Here is an 18,600-nt window from a genome sequence, read left to right on the forward strand (position 1 = left end):
GTCTGGAATCCTCCCATATGTTTGGATTGGGAACTTTCTGTGTGTCTGGGAGAGAGAAGTCTATTGAAGATGAGCATTGTACATCATTATAGTATATACCGCTCAATTCCCACTTCCATAAATATACATCCATAGACGAAAACCCAAAATCAGCTTTACTGGCAATGAAAGGGAACACAAATAATTCAATAAAAAAAATATTGTTTATTTACAATCATATTAACCAATTGCCTACTGGGCACTTTTACCCCATTCCTGCCCAGGCCAATTTTCAGCTTCCAGTGCTGTCGCACCTTGAATGATAGTTACAATGCTGTACCCTAACAAACTTTTATCATTTTATTCACACAAATAGAGTTTTCTCTTGGTGGTATTTCATTTTTTTTTGTGCTAAATAAATGAATAAATACCGAAAATTTTCAAAGTTTGTTATAAAATTTAGCAAACAGGTAATTTTACTCAGCACTGGCACTGATGGGTGGCATTGATGGGCACTGATGGGTGGCTCTGGGCACTGATAGGTGGCTCTGGGCACTGGTAGGTGGCACAGATGCACACTGGTAGGTGGCACTGATGGCACTGATAGGGGGCACTGATGGGCACTGGTAGGCGGCACTGATGGGCACTGATGAGGAGGCTGCACTGATAGGCGGCGGTCATGCAATGCTGTACCCTAACAAAAATGTTATCATTTTATTTACACAAATAGAGCTTGCCTTTGATGATATTTAATCACCGCTGTTTTAATTGTATTATTTTTTGCTAAATAAATGAATACTGAAAATTTTGATAAAAAAACAAACAAAAACTTTTTCATAGTTTGTTATAAAATTTTGCAAGCAGATAATTTTTCTCTTTCACTGATGTGCACTAATGAGGCTGCACTGATGGGCAATGATGGGAACTGGTGGGCACTGATGAGGAGGCTGCACTGATAGGCGGCATTGATGGGCATTGATAGGTGGCACTGATAGACAGAACTGATGGGCACTAATAGGTGGCACTGGTGAGCACTGATAGGCAGCACTGATGGGCACTGGTAGGCAGCACTGAGGGCAGTGATAGGTGGCATTGATGGGCACTGATAGGCTGTACTGATGAGCATCAGTGGGCACTGATGAGGAGGCTTCACTACTAGGTGGCACTGATAAGCAGCACTGATATACGGTACAGATGGGCACTGCTAGGGGGCACTGATTGGCAAGGTAAGGGGTCACTGTTAGGCAGCAATGATGGGCACTGATAGATGGCACCAATGAGCCCTGATAGGCGGCACTGACGGGCACTGATAGGTACTGATAGGTGGCACTGATGGGCACTGGTAGGGGGCACTGGGCACTAATAAGCAGCACCAATAGGCACTGATAGGCGGCACTGAAGAGCACTGATTGGCAGCACTGGTGGGCACTGTTGGAACGGCACTGATAACGGCACTGATAATCAGGACACTAATATTCAGTGCCATGATTATTGGTGTACATGTCCCTTTTACACAAGCTGGTTATTGGTTCTCCTCTCCTCACACTGTCAGCATGAGGAAAGGAGTGCCGATAACCGGCTTCTGTTTACCTCCATGATCAGCTGTGATTGGATACAGATGATCACCTGGTAAAGAGCTGTTGAACCGTGGGCACGTTCACGGGAGGCCGTCATATGATGGCTTCCCAGAACTGGATGGCCGCGCTGTATCGGTCATTTAGCTAGAGAGCGGTCAACAAGTGGTTAAAACAGTTTATATCTCAAGCTGAGATTTCAATTAAAGATAATACACACATGATTTTATAGTGACTGCTGACTCACTTTTACCATTAATTATATTAATGAAATTCCACTTGAGTTAATTCATCAAATATATGATTGTATGGCAACTTTGTCCTCATGAGTCAACACGTCTCTCTGATTTAGCTTCCTCAGGATGCATGAGAATTCAGCGGCAATCACTAAAAGTGCAAAGAACAACAAAAAGCAAAAAAATGACATAATCAATACTAGAAATAATATTAATAGCCATTTCATTTATTGCGATATAAGCTGTTTTAATATGGTGGTAAATAAACAATATTTTCATTGCCAGTAAAGTCCATTGATTTTTTTTTTTCTATGAACATTGTTCGTCACCATGGGAAATGACAGCAATGGACTGTAATTAACATCTATAGTGTTCGAATCAGTTCTGCTCTGGCAGATGTGAGTTTCAGGGAAGTTTTTGGTATAAAAAAAAAAAAAAAAAAAAAAGCATTTATTTTTCGTTCATTGACGGACACAGCATCTTCATCTTGACCTTAGGGTTATATCGCCCCTTTAGGAGAGGACTAGGCAGAAAGGGTTAAAAACGGCAACACTTGCATAGTACCGCCCCAGCGGCTCAGTTTTTTTCTGCCTAGTGTAGGAGAAGGACCTGGCTCTCACTCGGACCATTGGTCCTGGGAATTTTTTTCTTTTTTATGCATTTTTGATTCCTGTGATCTACAATCAACAGCCGGGCTGTGTGACACGCTGGATAATATAGATCCTTGTAGTCTCCCCAGCCTGGCCATTGAGCGGGAGCAGGCCCTAGCTACGTGCTGGGTTGGCCCCATCTGATCCAGGGGAAGCTGGTGAGCTATATGCTCCGGGGCACACATATGAGCGGGCTACTACTGTCTGTGTCACAGTGTGCCGTGGCCGGCAGCCACCCCGTACTGCCCGGGTGATGGGTCTGTCTGTGGATTTGGGGGCGAGCACTATCAATTTATAGCTCTCCCTTTTTGGCCTGGCGTCGGCACCGAGGGTCTTCACCAAGGTGCTAGCCCCAATTTTGGCTTTGCTAAGGCAGCGAGGGATCGCAATTCAGGGTTACCTGGACTACCTCTTCCCGAGAGCAGCTTCCGCCTCAGAATTAAGGGAGGATGTGGCAATCACTATGCAAACTCTTCGGGAGTTTGGTTGGGTACTGAACCTACAGAAGTCGGTGTTGGTGCCGACTCAACGCCTAGAGTACTTGGGCCTGCTTCTGGACTCCCCAGAGGCGAGAGTCTTTCTCCCTTCGGACAAGCTGCAGACTCTTCAAGCTACGGTGAAGTTGTTGGTGTTCCGCAGGTGGTCGTCGCTGAGTTTTTGCATGCGAGTCCTAGGTCTCATGGTAGCCACTTTCGAGGCGGTACCATATGCTCGATTCCACACTCGAGTCTTGCAAAAGGAGATCCTGTGCAAATGGGACAAATCTCCCTTGTCCCTGGATTGTCAAATTCGGGTGAGCCAGCTAGTCAGAGATTCCCTGCTCTGGTGGCTGAGGTCCCATCGGTCCAGGAAGTCATTCCTTCCTCTTCATTGGACGGTGATCACAATGGACACCAGCCTGACCAGTTGGGGGGGAGTTTGGGGTGTACAGTCAGCCCAGGGTCGCTGGACCCAGGAAGAATCCCGCCTGACGATCAACATGCTGGAACTTCGGGCAATCAGGCTGTGCCTCTCCACATGGTCACAGAGGCTGTAGGGGCATCCAGTCAGGATCCAGTCAGACAACGCCACAGCGGTGGTGTATGTCAACTATTAAGGAGGAACAAGGAGCTCGGCTGCAGCACTGGAGGTTGCTCACATCCTGGGCAGAGCAGCGCGTGCCGGCTCTGTCGGCTGTGTACATTCTGGGCGTAGAAAACTGGCAAGCAGAATACCTAAGTCGGCAGATGCTGGATCAAGGGGAATGGTCGCTACATCCAGATGTACTTCAGCTCCTTTGCCTATGGTGGGGCACGCCAGATGTGGATTTCCTGGCTTCTTGACTCAGTCGGAAGGTACAGAGGTTTGTGGCCAGGTCAAATGATCCCTGGGCAGACGTGGCAGACGCGTTGGTGGCTCCATGGGGGAATTATCGGCTGATTTATGCTTTTCCCCCACTCAAACTTCTACCACGTCTGCTTCGCAGAGTGGAGGCCGAGGGGATTCCGGTAATTCTGATTGCCTCAGATTGGCCTCGGCGTCCGTGGTACGCCGACATAGTACGAATGGTGGCGGATGTTTCTTGGTGACTGCCGATGTGAGAGGACCTTCTGTTGCAAGGTCCAATACTTCATCCTGCTTTACCGTCACTGGCTTTAACGGCATGGCTGTTGAAAGCCAGGTGCTAAGGGACCGAGGTCTGTCGAATTCGGTAATATCCACTATGCTGAGGGCATGGAAGTCATCTTCCCCCGAAGATTTATCATTGTACGTGGCAGGCCTACATCTCCATGTGTGAGGAGATGGGGTGGCGTCCACGCACATACTCGCTTTCCAGGATCCTGCTGTTTTCGCAGCGTGGAGTGGGTCAGAAACTTGCCTTAAGCACCATTAAGGTGCAGATATCAGCTTTGGCTGTCTTTTTATCAGCGACCCTTGGCGACTCATTCATTAGTGAGTACGTTTGTTCAGGGGGTTCGACATGTGGCCCCTCCGGTACGACCACCGCTACCTGTGGGATTTGAATCTGGTGCTCTCGGTGCTTCAGAAACCGCCATTTGAAAACATTAAGGAGATCCCCTTATTGACACTCTCAGAAAGTAGTGTTTCTAGTGGCTATTACATCTGCAAGGAGAGTTTGAGTTGGCGGCCTTGTCTTGCAAGTCTCCCTACTTGATCCTCCACAAGGATAAAGCGGTGCTGCGACCGCAGCCTTCCTTTCTGCCTTCCTTTCTGCCAAAGCTTGTTTCGGCCTTTTATCTGAATGAGGACATTATGTTTCCCTCCTTTGTTCTTGGCCGTCACACCCCAAAGAGGTAGCTTTGCATTCCTTGGACATGGTCCGGGCTCTGCTGGTGTATCTGTCTGCTACGGCTTCTTTTCGGAGGTTCGGACTCGCTGTTTGTATCGTGGCTGGTCCGAAGAAGGGACTGGCGGTCTCATCGGCCACCATTTCTCGTGGATCAGACAGATTGTGGTTCAGGCTTATGCCATAAGGGGATGGGCGCCTCCCTTTTCTTTCACAGCACATTCTACCAGGGCAGTTGGTGCCTCTTGGGCTTTCCGATATCAAGCTTCCATTTCCCAAGTGTGTAAGGCAGTGACCTGGTCGTCCGTTCACAGTTTTACTAAATTTTACAAGGTTGATGTGAGCACATCTTCGGATGCTTGCTTCGGCCGCAAGGTTTTGCAAGCGGCTGTTTCAGGTTGCAACTCCTCCATTGAGGAGCTCTGGTTGTTATGGGTGGAGTTATTTTCTTGCTGTTCCCACCCCTCGTTCCTGCTTGGGGACATCTATATGGTCAAGATGAAGATGTTGTGTCCGTCAGTGAACGAAAGAGAAAACAGGATTTTTGTACTCACCGTAAAATCCTTTTCTATAAAGTTAATTGACGGACACAGCACCCACCCCTCCTATTTATGTTTGTACTGCTTTTGACGAACTGAGCTGCTGGATGCAGTGTGAGGGGTTATAGCCAGTAGGACCGCCCCCTGGGCGGTACTTTTCAAGTGTTGCTGTTTTTAACACTTTTTGCCTAGTCCTCTCCTAAAGGGGCGATATAACCCTAAGGTCAAAATGAAGATGTTGTGTCCGCCAATGAACTTCAGAGAAAAGGATTTTACGGTAAGTACAAAAATCCTATTTTTTCCCTTTCAGGAAAAGTATCTGATGTTTTTCTGATGCCTTTTTTCTCCTTTTGTAGCAGATTCAGCTTGCGGAGTCATTGGAATCTCTGGAGATTGTCCCGTATTCAGCTTCAGCTCCATTATGGGGGGGATGACTCTCCTCCACTTGCCCGATCTGTGAGTTCAATCATTCACTGTACAATATTTGTTGACCTAGCAGAATTCACTTTACTGAAGTCAGAGCAGGAAAGGACAGATTCTGATGGGTTGTCCTGCACAGTGCTTGGGGTTGTTGAATTCCTTCTTTCCCTTTAAGCTGGAGATTAATACAGATCATGAATATTGCAACATCTTCCAGAGCAGCCCTTCCATTACTGAAATACAGTCTGATTGATCGATCTGTAAAAATGGCAAAATTGAGAACATTTCTATCAAATAGTGACACAATAACCAATGACATAATCTAAAGGCAAACAACAACCATCAGGGCATCAGGCAGTAACAAGCATCGGGCTCCTGTGTCTTCTTCTCCTCCTCGCTTCCGCTGTGCGTCTCCTCCCCTCCTCCTAGGCGTCCAATAGGATCGCCTGTCCTTTCAGCCAATCGAGTGATGGGTTTCAGACCCACTTCCTGATCAGCTGAGAGGTGGATCAGTGTTACAACAGTGAATATTCATTCGCAATTGCAACACACCTGGGTAGACTCTGGACCCAATGCTCTGTGTATAGGAGCCCACCTTATTTTTAAGCCTATTATAGCCTCTGACTCTAATCAGATGCTTCAAAAAACACCTCCACCACTGTAATTCATGCGCCCGGTGTCCTGCATGGGGCCGGATGCACGGATAGGGTGGTGTCGGCAAGTATTGGGGGGGGGGGGCAGCGCCTGTGGGCCCTTAAAGGATGGGACCTGTTTAGGGTGGAGTAAATGATCTGGAAAATAGTGAAGAAATCAATAATCTGTCATACCCTCCTCATTGTCTTCTTATATCTTATAGGTTGAGGATGATTTGAAGCAGCTGGAGCTCAGTGACCGACAGGAACATTCCCAGTACTGGGCAGAGCTTGGGTAAGCAGCCAGTCACAGCTGAAGCGCTGTGTAAAACTCTAGCCTTTGATTTATTATAGGTTGGAGTGCAGAAAGATTGGTCCTCTGCTTAATTCCATTGTCATCCTTGTCCTTATTGAAGGGATTCTCCTCACTTCTTATTCCATTTGACACCTGTCACCAGATGAAAACATTTCCCCAGCAAGCAAGAGGTTGATCTCACCTTCTGCAATCCACCCAAAACAAAACCAAAAGTTAGAGTCCAGAAAGTAAATCAGAGTAGTTCTTTGTAAGAGAACCAAATGGGGATCCAGAATCCCCCTCCCACCATTCCCAAGGAAGGTCTTTTACATGTATTCCTACACACATGTGTGAATGTGATCAGCTTAATGTGAGTTCATATAATGCTGTCTATGTATATAATGTGTACTTATATACAGGATGTGAATGAGATGGCCATATTTACATATACAGCTTTGCTTAGTAGAGCTTCACAGCTGCAATTTTACCAGTTAGGATCTGTCTGAATGGAAATAATAGAGTCTCTAATTACATGAAACACCAACAATGCTCATTGGAAACTTTCTGAACTTTAGCATAATTTTGTCTCCAAATAATGTGATTTTGTGACAATGAGCCGTCATGATTTATTGAGATAGTAATGACAAGTCCACCTAAAGGTAAGAGATGCATATCAGCCATATTTGGTCATGGTACCCTCTGTCCTCAGTGACTCACTGCTCTCAGGTACCTTTTTGTGACGGTATCTAACCAACGCAATCTTACCAACTGTTCTGTGATAAGATCCTACGATCAGGACGGATGGTCGGATGCAGGATTTGTCCAAACAGGCAGCTGTCTGAAGTTTCCAACATGGAGAAAGTTCTGCTGCTCTGTTTACCTATACTGTCTCGTTGGGGTTAACAGGTCTTCTTCCCTTCCAGAAAGAGAATCCGCAGTGCCATTTGCCAATATGAGGAGAGAGTGCTACATTTCCTCTATGACCAGGTGAGGACATCCCCATAAACCCCACAAATCCGACCTCATCCTCCAAAAACCCCATGCCTTCAACCCCATACCCGAAACCCCAACGAATCACCCACACAAGCTCCCTCCTACCCCCAGCCCCCATATATAAAAGGTATTTCCAATCATACTTAACAAATGAACATTCTACTCACATATTTTTTAGCACACTGGCATTGAAGGTCTTCTCTGGGCCGTGAAAGAAATCTGTTACCTTCTCCGCTCGGTGGAAACCAAAGAGATCAGTGACAGCCTGCAGGATGTGCGCGCAGCTTGTTACCGCCAAAATCAGGTAAGTACATTGCAGGGGGGCTCTAGCCATTACAAACAATGCAATTCATGGACATGAAAAGTTTCCAGAGCTTGTGCTTCTACTCAGCATAAAGAGCTCAGCCTGGAGCTGGAAAGTCAAATAAAAAACAGCCAAAGGCCAAACGCTGCGCTAGAGAAAGGATATGAACGTCCAAAAAATAAATCAGTCGGTAGAGCAGCCAGCACTTCGAGTTTTAGAATACAAGAAAACCCCTAAATCAGTGACATATAAAATATAAGTGCAGTGCTAAGTGATAAAACAATAGTGAAAATAAAAATTTACATAAATAATAATATATCAAGAAATATGCTGGATTAATAGCACAAACTCTGCTTAAATATAATAGATTTGCACACTAGAATTAAGCATATATAATAAACACAAAAAAAAATGCTAAAAGTGAAAACTAAGGCAGAGTCCCAAAAAGTGAAAGTATAGTGAAAATCAGTCCATAGATACAATTCCTTAGGTGAATTGCCAACGAAGATCAGTGAGTATGAAATCCCTTTGCCAAGTGGAAAAACACCCAGGAAGTGGGCAAATATTCTCCTTACCGACTCCAAAGACCAATAGAATGGTCTCAGCAAGCCCAGGGAATTCGGTCTCCCAAAAACCTATGGCGCAATACAGCTGATCCTGGATCGGTACCACTCAGGGAATATAAATAATAAAAGCTCCCACTGTGTAGTATTTACATAAAGAATTTAATAAAAATAAATAGATTGCACTTACAAGAAAGTTGCAATATAGAGCGATATAAAATCCTCTGTGGATAACACTCTCCCTGCTCGCTGTCCTCCGCAGAGCTACACCTCCAACGAGGCAAACATGATGACGTCAAAGCACCTCCCTATGCGGCGTTTCGTCACAAGCGGACATCGTCTGGGGATTGGCTGAGGCTTCTGAATCATCACAAGACTTCTTATATAATGCGAAGGCTCCATTTTAACTTAGGGCAAAAGGGGCAATAATAGAAAAACAAACGGCGCAAGCTGCACCATTGATATTCATAGTATGCCAAAATGAGCGGGACAGATACAGAGATACAAAACATTGTCACAGCACCAACTACTGGTTAGGTGAAATGTAAAACAACTACATTAATGACAATAATACGTCGGACAAGGCAGCATGAGAGTCATATTGGGATAAACCATAATACATTAGCATAAAAGTTTACAAATTTGCATAAAACCTTACAAATTGATACCTGAAACGATAGATTAATTGAATAATAATAATATAAAAATTACTTTGATAAAAAAAAAAAACACTCTAGGCATTGTTAAGAAAACAATTAATATCCCAATCAACATTTAATCCGAATGGCATATAAGACTTCAAGTCGAAAATCAATTTAGTTTCGAGTCTAGAGATCGCCCTAACCTTATTAGTACCTCTCCAATGTGGAATTTTATCAATCGGGAGAAATAAAGTACCTTTAATTTGTTTATCATGATGTGTAGCATAATGTCTAGAAAGATTATGCTTGGTGAAGCCTCTCCTAATTTTATCGACATGCTCTTCCAAACGTACATGTAGAGCTCGTTTAGTACACCCAATGTACACGGGCACTGAATCAAATATACCACACACTCCGTAGAGCATGTAATAAATTATTCAATGTTGTAAACCTTATTGGTTTGGGTAGGATTAAATGTTTCACATTTTCTACCTCTAAACAAATGAATCTGGCAAATGATACATTTCCTGCAGGGAAAAAAAACATTAATTGTTTGAAAAAACAAAACCGTTTTAGGAGGATCAATAACATTAGGAGCAATCATATGGCGTAAGGAGGGGGCTCCTTTATAAATGATAATTGGTCTGTTAGGGATAACTGGGCCCAAAACCTTATCATTTCTCAATATATTCCAATAATCTTTCTAACTGAAAAATGCTGATTGGAATATCTGGTAATCACAGAAAAACCGAATTTATTATCAACTTGTTGGGTAACTCTCCTTGGACGATTGAACATACCTTCTCTATCCATATCAGCAACTCTTTGGATAATATCATCCAATTCACGATCACCATAACCTTTATCAATAAACCTAGTTTTCAAAACAAGAGCTTGTTGCTTATAATCAATTGCGCCATAACCTCTGAAATTGACCCTTAGGGACAACTTGCAGCCATGTTGGATGATGGCAACTGTTAAGCGGAATGAACGCATTACGGTCTGTTTCTTTAAAGAACGTGGTAGTAACCAAACGTCCATCTCTAACAAATATGTTGAGATCTAAAAATTTAATCCGCGATTCACTCACCTCATGCTGTAAAACAATACCCAAAGTGTTGGAATTAAATTTGGTAAAAAAGGCTTCTAGAGAAGGTAGATCCCCCTTCCCAAATCACAAGTACATCATGAATGTACCTTTTCCAAAGACGTAACTCGACAGGTGGGTCTATATTAATTACTTCACGTTCCCATCGGGCCATAAACAAGTTTGCCAAACTTGGGGTGAACTTGGCACCCATGGCAATGCCACAAGTTTGAAAAAAGAAGTTTCCCCCAAACCAAAAGTAGTTATGGCTTGTGGCAAAAACCAAAAGATTAATAATGAAAGCTTTCTGAATAGTGGTCAGAGTATGGTCAGTTTCCAAATAGAACTTAACCGCATCTAGGCCATCCTGATGTGAAATGATAGTGTATAGGGAAGTAACATCAGCTGTTGCCAGAATACACCCTTCTTTCCATATACAATCTGCCAGCAATTTGATAACTTGGGTAGTATCTTTCAGATGTGAGGGAGTGGCCACAACCAAAGGCTGTAGAAACTCATCTACATACTTCCCAATTTTGGCCTTAACGGAGTCTATACCGCTAAGTATAGGACGGCCAGGAGGTTTGGATAGACTCTTATGGATTTTAGGAAGAGAATACGTAACCGGCACTCTAGGTGCAGAGGGTACCAGATATGCTTTTTCTTTTTTATTAATAATCCCAAGCTGAAATCCGTTATCCACTATAGACACGAGTTCTCTTTTATTTAACCATAGGGTTTGAAGCCAGAGGGGTGTAAGTCTTCCTATCAGACAAAAGTCTGTTCATTTCTTCTTAGTAATCACTTTTATTTAAGATAACCACCGCACCCCCCTTATCCGTGGGGCATATAACGATATCACTGCGTGTGCAGATCTGTTTTAAACCTACTTGGAAGTCATTCTGACTCCCAAATCTTGGTATTTTAAGGGCCACAAGGTCCTTAACGACCATCTCTTTAAAGATCTGAACAAAAGGGGCAACAAAACCTGGAGGGTTGAACAGTGAGGCATTCCGAAGTTCTGTATGACGGATGGTAGCCACCCTACTTCCACCCTCAACATTTTGAGAAAAACTAGCCGAAGGATTAACACCAGATACACTATTGGTGGTTACAATCTGAGGCGCAGTGTTGACACTTACCTGCCTATGATTGACCTCCGGATTAGATAAAAGATATCTTTTAATGTTAATTTTACGGATAAATTTATGGACCTCTATAAATGTTTTGAATTTATTAAGTCTCGGGGGGGGGGGGGGGGAGCGAATTTAAGTCCCTGGCTAATAACTCTCTGTTCACCTAAAGAGAGTTGAGCCGAGCTCAAATTAAAAACTCCACTGATGTCTATTGCCTTTTTCTCTTTGGACCTGATCCTCCTCCCCCCTCTGCATCTCTTTCTTCATGTCCCCTTTTGGGTCTGAAGTTCTCCATGGGAAAAAAAATGTGCTTGTTCCACTCTGTTAAATTCCAAAGGGGACTCTACCTGATCTTGTGTGCATCCAGTTTGATAATCAACAAATTGATTGGGATGCCTGGTAATAACCGACTCTAATCCTGAATTATCATCCTGATGGCGCAAGAGAGGGGTATATCTGTTTTGAAGATGAATAAGGTTACGCTTAGGGGTCTGCCTATCTCGGCCTCTATAGTTGTCAAAATCATCCCTAGGGTCATTTCTCAAACCTCTATGTCTCTGATAACTGAAATCATTTGCATAAGGTGTCCATGAAGGATAAGCACCACCCCTGTTATAGTGATTAGCAGGAGGTCTGTTATGATATTGTGAGCGCTTATCCTCATTGCTACATCTATTAGGATTTCTCCTATTAAGTTTAGCAGAAAAGAAGCCTCTCTGGTTACCTTGAACAGTTTGGTTCCTAAAACCATTGCTACCTCTCTCATATGGCCAATCAGACGGTTGTGCACCAGATTGTACCACGGAAGGAGACTGCACAGGTATAGGTACACTCTGTAAGACAACAGCCTCCTCCTCCATAGGGGCGTCTACTTTAATCTGTCATTTGAAAACCTTATTGGTATAATTAGCAAAATCACGAAAGTATTTTTTCTTTTTTCTTTTTAACTCTTTGATCGTGATCTTACTTTTCAAGAAACAATTTCAATTGATCAGATTTCTGTTTATAAATATCCTAATCCGTAAAAGGTCCCAGTTTTCCCTTAACTGAGGTAATTTCATCATTAAGGGATTTAAGTTTATTATGCTTTTTAGCCAAAAGGAACTAAAGAAAACTAATCCCAGTATCATTAAAATATAGAAACCACCCTTCCAGGTCGGTTTCCCCCTTTTGTAGATTAACTTCCCATCTAAAACTGCGAGGGACCATTTTTTTTTAGCTACATATTGTTCGAGATATGCAATGTCCCACCCTGTATGCAATTCAGAGACTAATACATTTTTCAGTCTCAAAAACAATCCACCTAATTCATCGTTTGACTCGGTGTTACCATCAAACACCCCATCCGTATTAATGCTGTGTTGAGATCTATATTCAAATATATCCATAATGACTACTCAGCTGCAACGTAAAAAGTATCCAAAGAAACACAAATAAAAAACAGCCAAAGGCCAAACACTGCGCTAGAGAAAGGATATGAATGTCCACAAAATAAAAATAAATCAGTCGGTAGAGCAGCCAGCACTTCGAGTTTTAGAATACAAGAAAAGCCCTAAATCAGTGACAAATAAATAAGTGCAGCGCTAAGTGATAAAACCATAGTGAAAAGAAAAATTTACATAAATAATATATCAAGAAATATGCTGGATTAATAGCACAAACTCTGCTTAAATATAATAGATTTGCACACTAGAATTAAGTATCTCTAGACTCAAAACTAAATTGATTTTCGACTTGAAGTCTTAGGCCTCATGCACACGGACGTTTTTACAGCCACTTTTTTGAGCTTTTTTTGCAGCTTAAAAACGGCTGTCCATGTTAGTCTATGGCTTCATGCCCACCTAGGCGTTTTTGAGCTGCAAATGGCATAGGCGTTTTTAAGCTGTAAAAAAAACCCAGGACCAGTGCGTTCCGTGGCGTGGAGCTAGAGCTGTAAAAACGCGAATCGCGGGAAAACGCGCAAAAACGCGCATAATGTCCACATAGATGCCCACTGTCCTGGATTTGCTGAGACAGTCCCGCATTGTAGAACTCAGGCCCCATGATGCTGTGTCCTGAGATCACAGTGTCACCCTTATTTGAGTTACTGCACATGCACAGTAAATCAGTAAGACCCCTTTCACACCACACCGCCCATTGCGTCGGCGGTAAAACGCCGCTATTTTTAGCAGCGTTTTACCGCCGGATTTGCTGCGCATTTCGGCCGCTAGCGGAGCGCTTTTACCCCCGCTAGCAGCTGAGAAAGGGTTAAAACCACCGGCAATACGCCGCAATAGCGGCGTTTTGCCAGCGGTATTACAGCGCTGCCCCATTGATTTCAATGGGGAGCGGTAAACGCACCGCTCCTTCACCGCTCCAAAGAAGCTGCTGGCAGGACATTTTTCTGATGTCCTGCCAGCACACCGCTGTAGTGTGAAAGCCCTCGGGCTTTCAGACTACACACAATGGTGCAGCTTCTTTAGGGCGGATTGCAGGCGCTATTTCTAATGCTATAGCACCTGCAAAACGCCCTGGTGTGAAAGGGGTCTAAATCATTGCACAGTGATTGCACTTTACTGTTCCTCTCCCAATGTTTCACTAATTAAAGGGGATCAGTCAGAACAGAGCTGCCATTGCCACCCTGTGTACACATCATCATGCACCACACATGCTGTGTACATGCATGTTGTCACACACATAGAATGCTCTGTGACTGGTAATTTACATTCGTCTGCCAGCTAACATAGATGCAAGAAGCACAGAGTTCCATCTAGGCGCTGGGAGAACGTGCTGGCCTCTATCTTCGACGCAGAATCCCAGGCACTAAATGTTGAATATTAATGGTTCCCCCGCAGGCAATGTTCCCGGGACCAGCGCCCAGGCTGAGCCGTGCTTGCCGAAGTTCATGGCCAGATCAGCCTGTTCTCCGGGCAGAGGACTCCACTGATTTTCAGCTTTTCCTGTGAAGTGTCGGATCTGATCGCATGATAAATTGTCTCCGGGGATCTCACATCAGACAGTACTGATAATTTGCTTGTTAGGCAGCGGACACAGCATGGCCACTCAGCGGCCAGATCTGAGGGATTAGTCTGACAATGTCCTTGGTGCCCCGTTCTATATGACTTGGGGTCCCCACCTAATTATTCTTCATCTCCAAGCGCAGTATACACACTGCACAGTGACCGCATTTGTTGCACTATAACAGTTACCCCGCTATGCAGTCCATGTAGGGATCACCTGTAGTAGAAACACAATGCTAAGTCCATATGATATGCAGCAATCTGGACTTACAACCACTTCACTATTTATCAGTACAGTGTCAATGAGCACAGAGCAACTAAATTACTAATATAAGATGTCATGGAAATGTCTTTGAGATTATAGTATGGACAGAGATTGACATTAAAGTGTACCTGTTAGTATCTTTAAACGTCTGCATGAATAAATAAATCCCTGACATATTACAATACTGTATACAGCAACAGTATAATTTTTCAGAAACATTCCACCTTTTCGCAAAAAAAAAAAAAAGACTGTCTACCTTGGGCTTCACTCATTTAGTGACTTAGCCTATGCTGAGATAATGCTATCAACCTGCTGCAGGCAGACAGAAGCATTTCCTTAGGCCTGCCATAGACAGTTCGAATCTTGGTTAAGCAGGACGAGAATTAAACGGAGTATGGACAGGCTGAATGTACCAAGTTGATCGATCGATCAACTTGGGTACAACCAGTCTGCTGGATTTTACTTGCGATTATTGCTAGCGGCTGAAATAGCCGCTAGCAATAATCTGTCATCTTCCGGCGGGGACGGCTACCCCCGCCCCTCCGCCAGGAGAATACAATGTCTCGGCAGCAGGGATTCCCTTGTCAGCGCTGTTTGTGTTGATAGGGGGAATCGTGTGAATTTGCACCATCTATGGCCTGTCTTAGTCTCCCCTCCCCAATCAATAAGATCATTGTAACTTTGCAACAAGTCTCAAGGTGAGAAGTTGCAGCAGTAGCTGATCTGTGTCACAGCCAAGAACTGCACAGGTACCAGCATTTACATGATTGTGCTATCCCTGATCTGGCATCTATGTCCAGATGGTGACCCTGGATAATGGCTAAACACCACCCTTCTCGCTAAAAAAACATGAACATTTTCACTTTAAAAGGAATGTATAGCAGTTTTCTTTAGTCTTAAAAAATAAAATGTTTAGGTAAAATTGTTTTTTAGGAAGGTCATTATGAAATAATGTTTATGAATATTTGTGTTTTCACACAATGCTGCAGGTGGTGCTTTTGACTTCCTTTTGTGTTTTTTTTTAGGCTCTAATTATCTGCTTTGTTTATAATATAATAGGGGAAAAAAGGCACCCAGAAGTGTATGTGGGGCAATGACTTCTGCCTCTGTAGAGAACTGGCTCCTCCCCCCTCCCCAGCTCACAATGTCCTTTCAATCATAGGCAGGGACCCTGAAAGCACACACTGTTTTCTAGAGAATCTGCAGTTATCTGAGAAAACAGTGTCATGACCACTCCCTGTGTTGTAATTAGATGTTCTTAAAATAGAAAGACAAAGGTATAAAATATCAGTTTAATATCTTATACACTGAAAATAAACATGTAATGACACCCCCCCCCCCCCTCTTCCCAAACCATTCAATAATCTACCTCCCCAGGCTAGATCTAGTGAGCAGTGATTTGAGGGTATCAAGAAATCATGGCCTGAGTGCTGCAGTGGGGGGTGGAATTGAAATATATCACCCTGCAGGGTACATACACCATAGAGATGTTTGTATCAGGTAGAATTATGAAATGCGACAATCCACCTGGCATAGTTCTCTTACCAATCGCTGCAATTCTTTTCTCTTCACAGATCTGGACTATGTTACCGCAGGGGAAGAGTAAGTGACATCAGGTTCATTTATTGTCATTAGAACTGAAGGGGATAATAGATTTCCTCCTCTGTGACATCTGACAGCCAAAACTGACCTTGAACATATGCATAGAGTAGGCGTTACATTCACTAGCCACTGGCTGACGAGCGCAGCTAAGGAAGTGTAAAGATTCACAGAACACAAAATTACCCTTTTAAGTTTTTACAGTGAACAATGTATATGGGAAATAGTGTTATATAAAGGCTGCCCATGATGAGCTATTCTTTTTTTCCCTGGCTGCTTTGCTAACCTAATCGTTTCAATGCTGTCTAAGTCGCTACCTGAAAAAAAGTTTGATGAACTTTTATTGTTTCCAGTAAAAGCCAGGCAATCTGTGCGTTCTGAAGGCCAGCAACAGCAGCCCACATATTTCCTTTATGACAGCTGCACTTTAAATCAGAATAATGTCATCTGTGTCCTGCACTCATGGACAGATGGTGACAGTGTGGGGAATGAAGGAGGGTAATACAATACAACACAATAAGAGAAATTGTAACACCATCAAATTAAACAATAGAAAGAATGGAGGGGCAGGAACCCAAACCAACCAATCAGAATTAATCCTTGTCAGCTGCTTCTAGTATAGTGAAATATGATTGGTGGGTAGTTCTAGAGAGGGATTCCTCCAGTAATATCTGATTTGTATTACTATATTATTTCTTTATGCTTTTACATTGTCTCATGCTGTTACTACATTAGCCCTGTTAGTATATTATCCTTATCTGTTGTTACATTGTTTCCTACTGTAATATTTACTCTTGCCCTTTTTCCTTGGGCTGGAGAGGAGAGATTGCTTTCTATCTAGCATGTATCTTTGAAATTCTTAGACTATCCAGCTGTCATGTCTCTCTCCTGCAGCCCCGGCACAGGACGCAGTGACCAAAGTCTCCCTCGCTATCTCCAGTCTCATCAGTATCTACAGCCGCAGTTTCTGTACAGATTTCCAGGTGGGATCTCCTGATGAGCCGAAGTGGACAGTGGGGACCCAAGATCTCCTGACCTTCCACCTGTACGCTGTGCACAACCTGCCCGGTAACTGGACGACCAGGTCAGAACTCCATCATTACCCGTTAGCCCTCTGAGCACACTGGTGGAGAGGGAATATACAGAGTCTGTTGTGGATTTATTATGGTCAAGACATGAAAAAAATAATTATATTTTCATTTTTTTTAGTTCAGTAAATGTTAAACAACATTTTATGCTGTGCATGTTCAACGTACAATATTGTATATTGTTTATAACAAACATACAACAACATTATACACTGTGCATATCAAACATGCAACAACTTTGTATACTGTGTGTAAAAAACACACTTTGTTGTATACTGTGCATATCAAACATATAACAACATTGTATAACGTGTACATCAAATATACACCAGCATTTTATAACATTGTACACTGTGCATATCCAACATACACATTGTATACTGTGCATATCAAACAAACAATAACATTGTAAACTGTGCTTATCAAGCATGCAACAACATTGTATACTGTGCATTTCTAACATACAGCACTGTACACATCAGATATATATCAGATATACACCATTTTATACTGTGGATATCAAACATATAACAACACTGTATATTATACTATGCATATCAAACTAATACCGCATACACACAACCGTTTTTTCCATCAGAATAAACTCTGACGGTTTTTCCGGCGGAGTTCTGCTGAAACGGACTTGCCTACACACAAGCACACCAAAGTCTGATCGTTTAGAACGCACTGATGTACAACACGTAAGGACTAGAAAAAGGAAGTTCAGTAGCCAGTAGCTGCGTCGTTTTTGGTCCGTCGGAACAACATACAGACGAAAGTTTTCCCGATAGAAATTGATTCCGTAGGAAAGATTTAAAACATGTTTTATTTATAGGTCTGTCAGAATTTTCGAGAAAAAAAAACGGCATTAGAACAACATTGTATAATGTGCATATCAAACATACAACAACATTGTATACTATGCATATCAAATGTGCAACATTTGATATTGTGCATATCAAACATACCATATGGTACACTGTGCATGCCAAACATACAGCAACATTTTACATTGTGCATGTCAAACATATAGAAAGATTATATACCGTGCACATCAAATATACAGCAACATTGTACGCTGTGCATATCAAACATATAGCAAGATTGTATACTGTGCATATCACATATCCAATATTGTATATTGTGCATTTCAACATACAACTGTCTTCAGATCGCACCAGTTGTATTTCCTAGTGCTTCATTCTAACTCAACTCTATTTTCAACATTGCATATTTTGCATATGAAACACACACCAGGATTGTACGCTGTGCATATCCAACATACAGCATCGCTGTATGCTGTGTATATCGAA

General features: G+C 42.9%; 1 protein-coding gene across 4 annotated transcripts in view; it reads left to right on the forward strand.

Moving 5' to 3' along the window:
• PIK3C2G (phosphatidylinositol-4-phosphate 3-kinase catalytic subunit type 2 gamma) overlaps positions 1 to 18,600 on the forward strand; it is a 182,884-nt gene that overhangs the window by 27,606 nt on the left and 136,678 nt on the right. For 3 of the 4 annotated variants that reach the window (XM_077468636.1, XM_077468635.1, XM_077468634.1), the window contains 6 exons: positions 5,622 to 5,721; positions 6,542 to 6,612; positions 7,536 to 7,599; positions 7,784 to 7,909; positions 16,175 to 16,202; positions 17,094 to 17,283. In XM_077468636.1, coding sequence (XP_077324762.1) covers positions 5,622 to 5,721; positions 6,542 to 6,612; positions 7,536 to 7,599; positions 7,784 to 7,909; positions 16,175 to 16,202; positions 17,094 to 17,283 — 579 coding nt within the window. The remainder of the gene's footprint in view (positions 1 to 5,621; positions 5,722 to 6,541; positions 6,613 to 7,535; positions 7,600 to 7,783; positions 7,910 to 16,174; positions 16,203 to 17,093; positions 17,284 to 18,600) is intronic. The other variant, XM_077468637.1, reaches the window with a different exon arrangement.

Source organism: Lithobates pipiens, unplaced genomic scaffold, assembly GCF_037356315.1.
Source record: "Lithobates pipiens isolate NorthernLeopardFrog02 unplaced genomic scaffold, aLitPip1_a1.2 Scaffold_8, whole genome shotgun sequence".
Classification (NCBI taxonomy): Eukaryota; Metazoa; Chordata; class Amphibia; order Anura; family Ranidae; genus Lithobates; species Lithobates pipiens.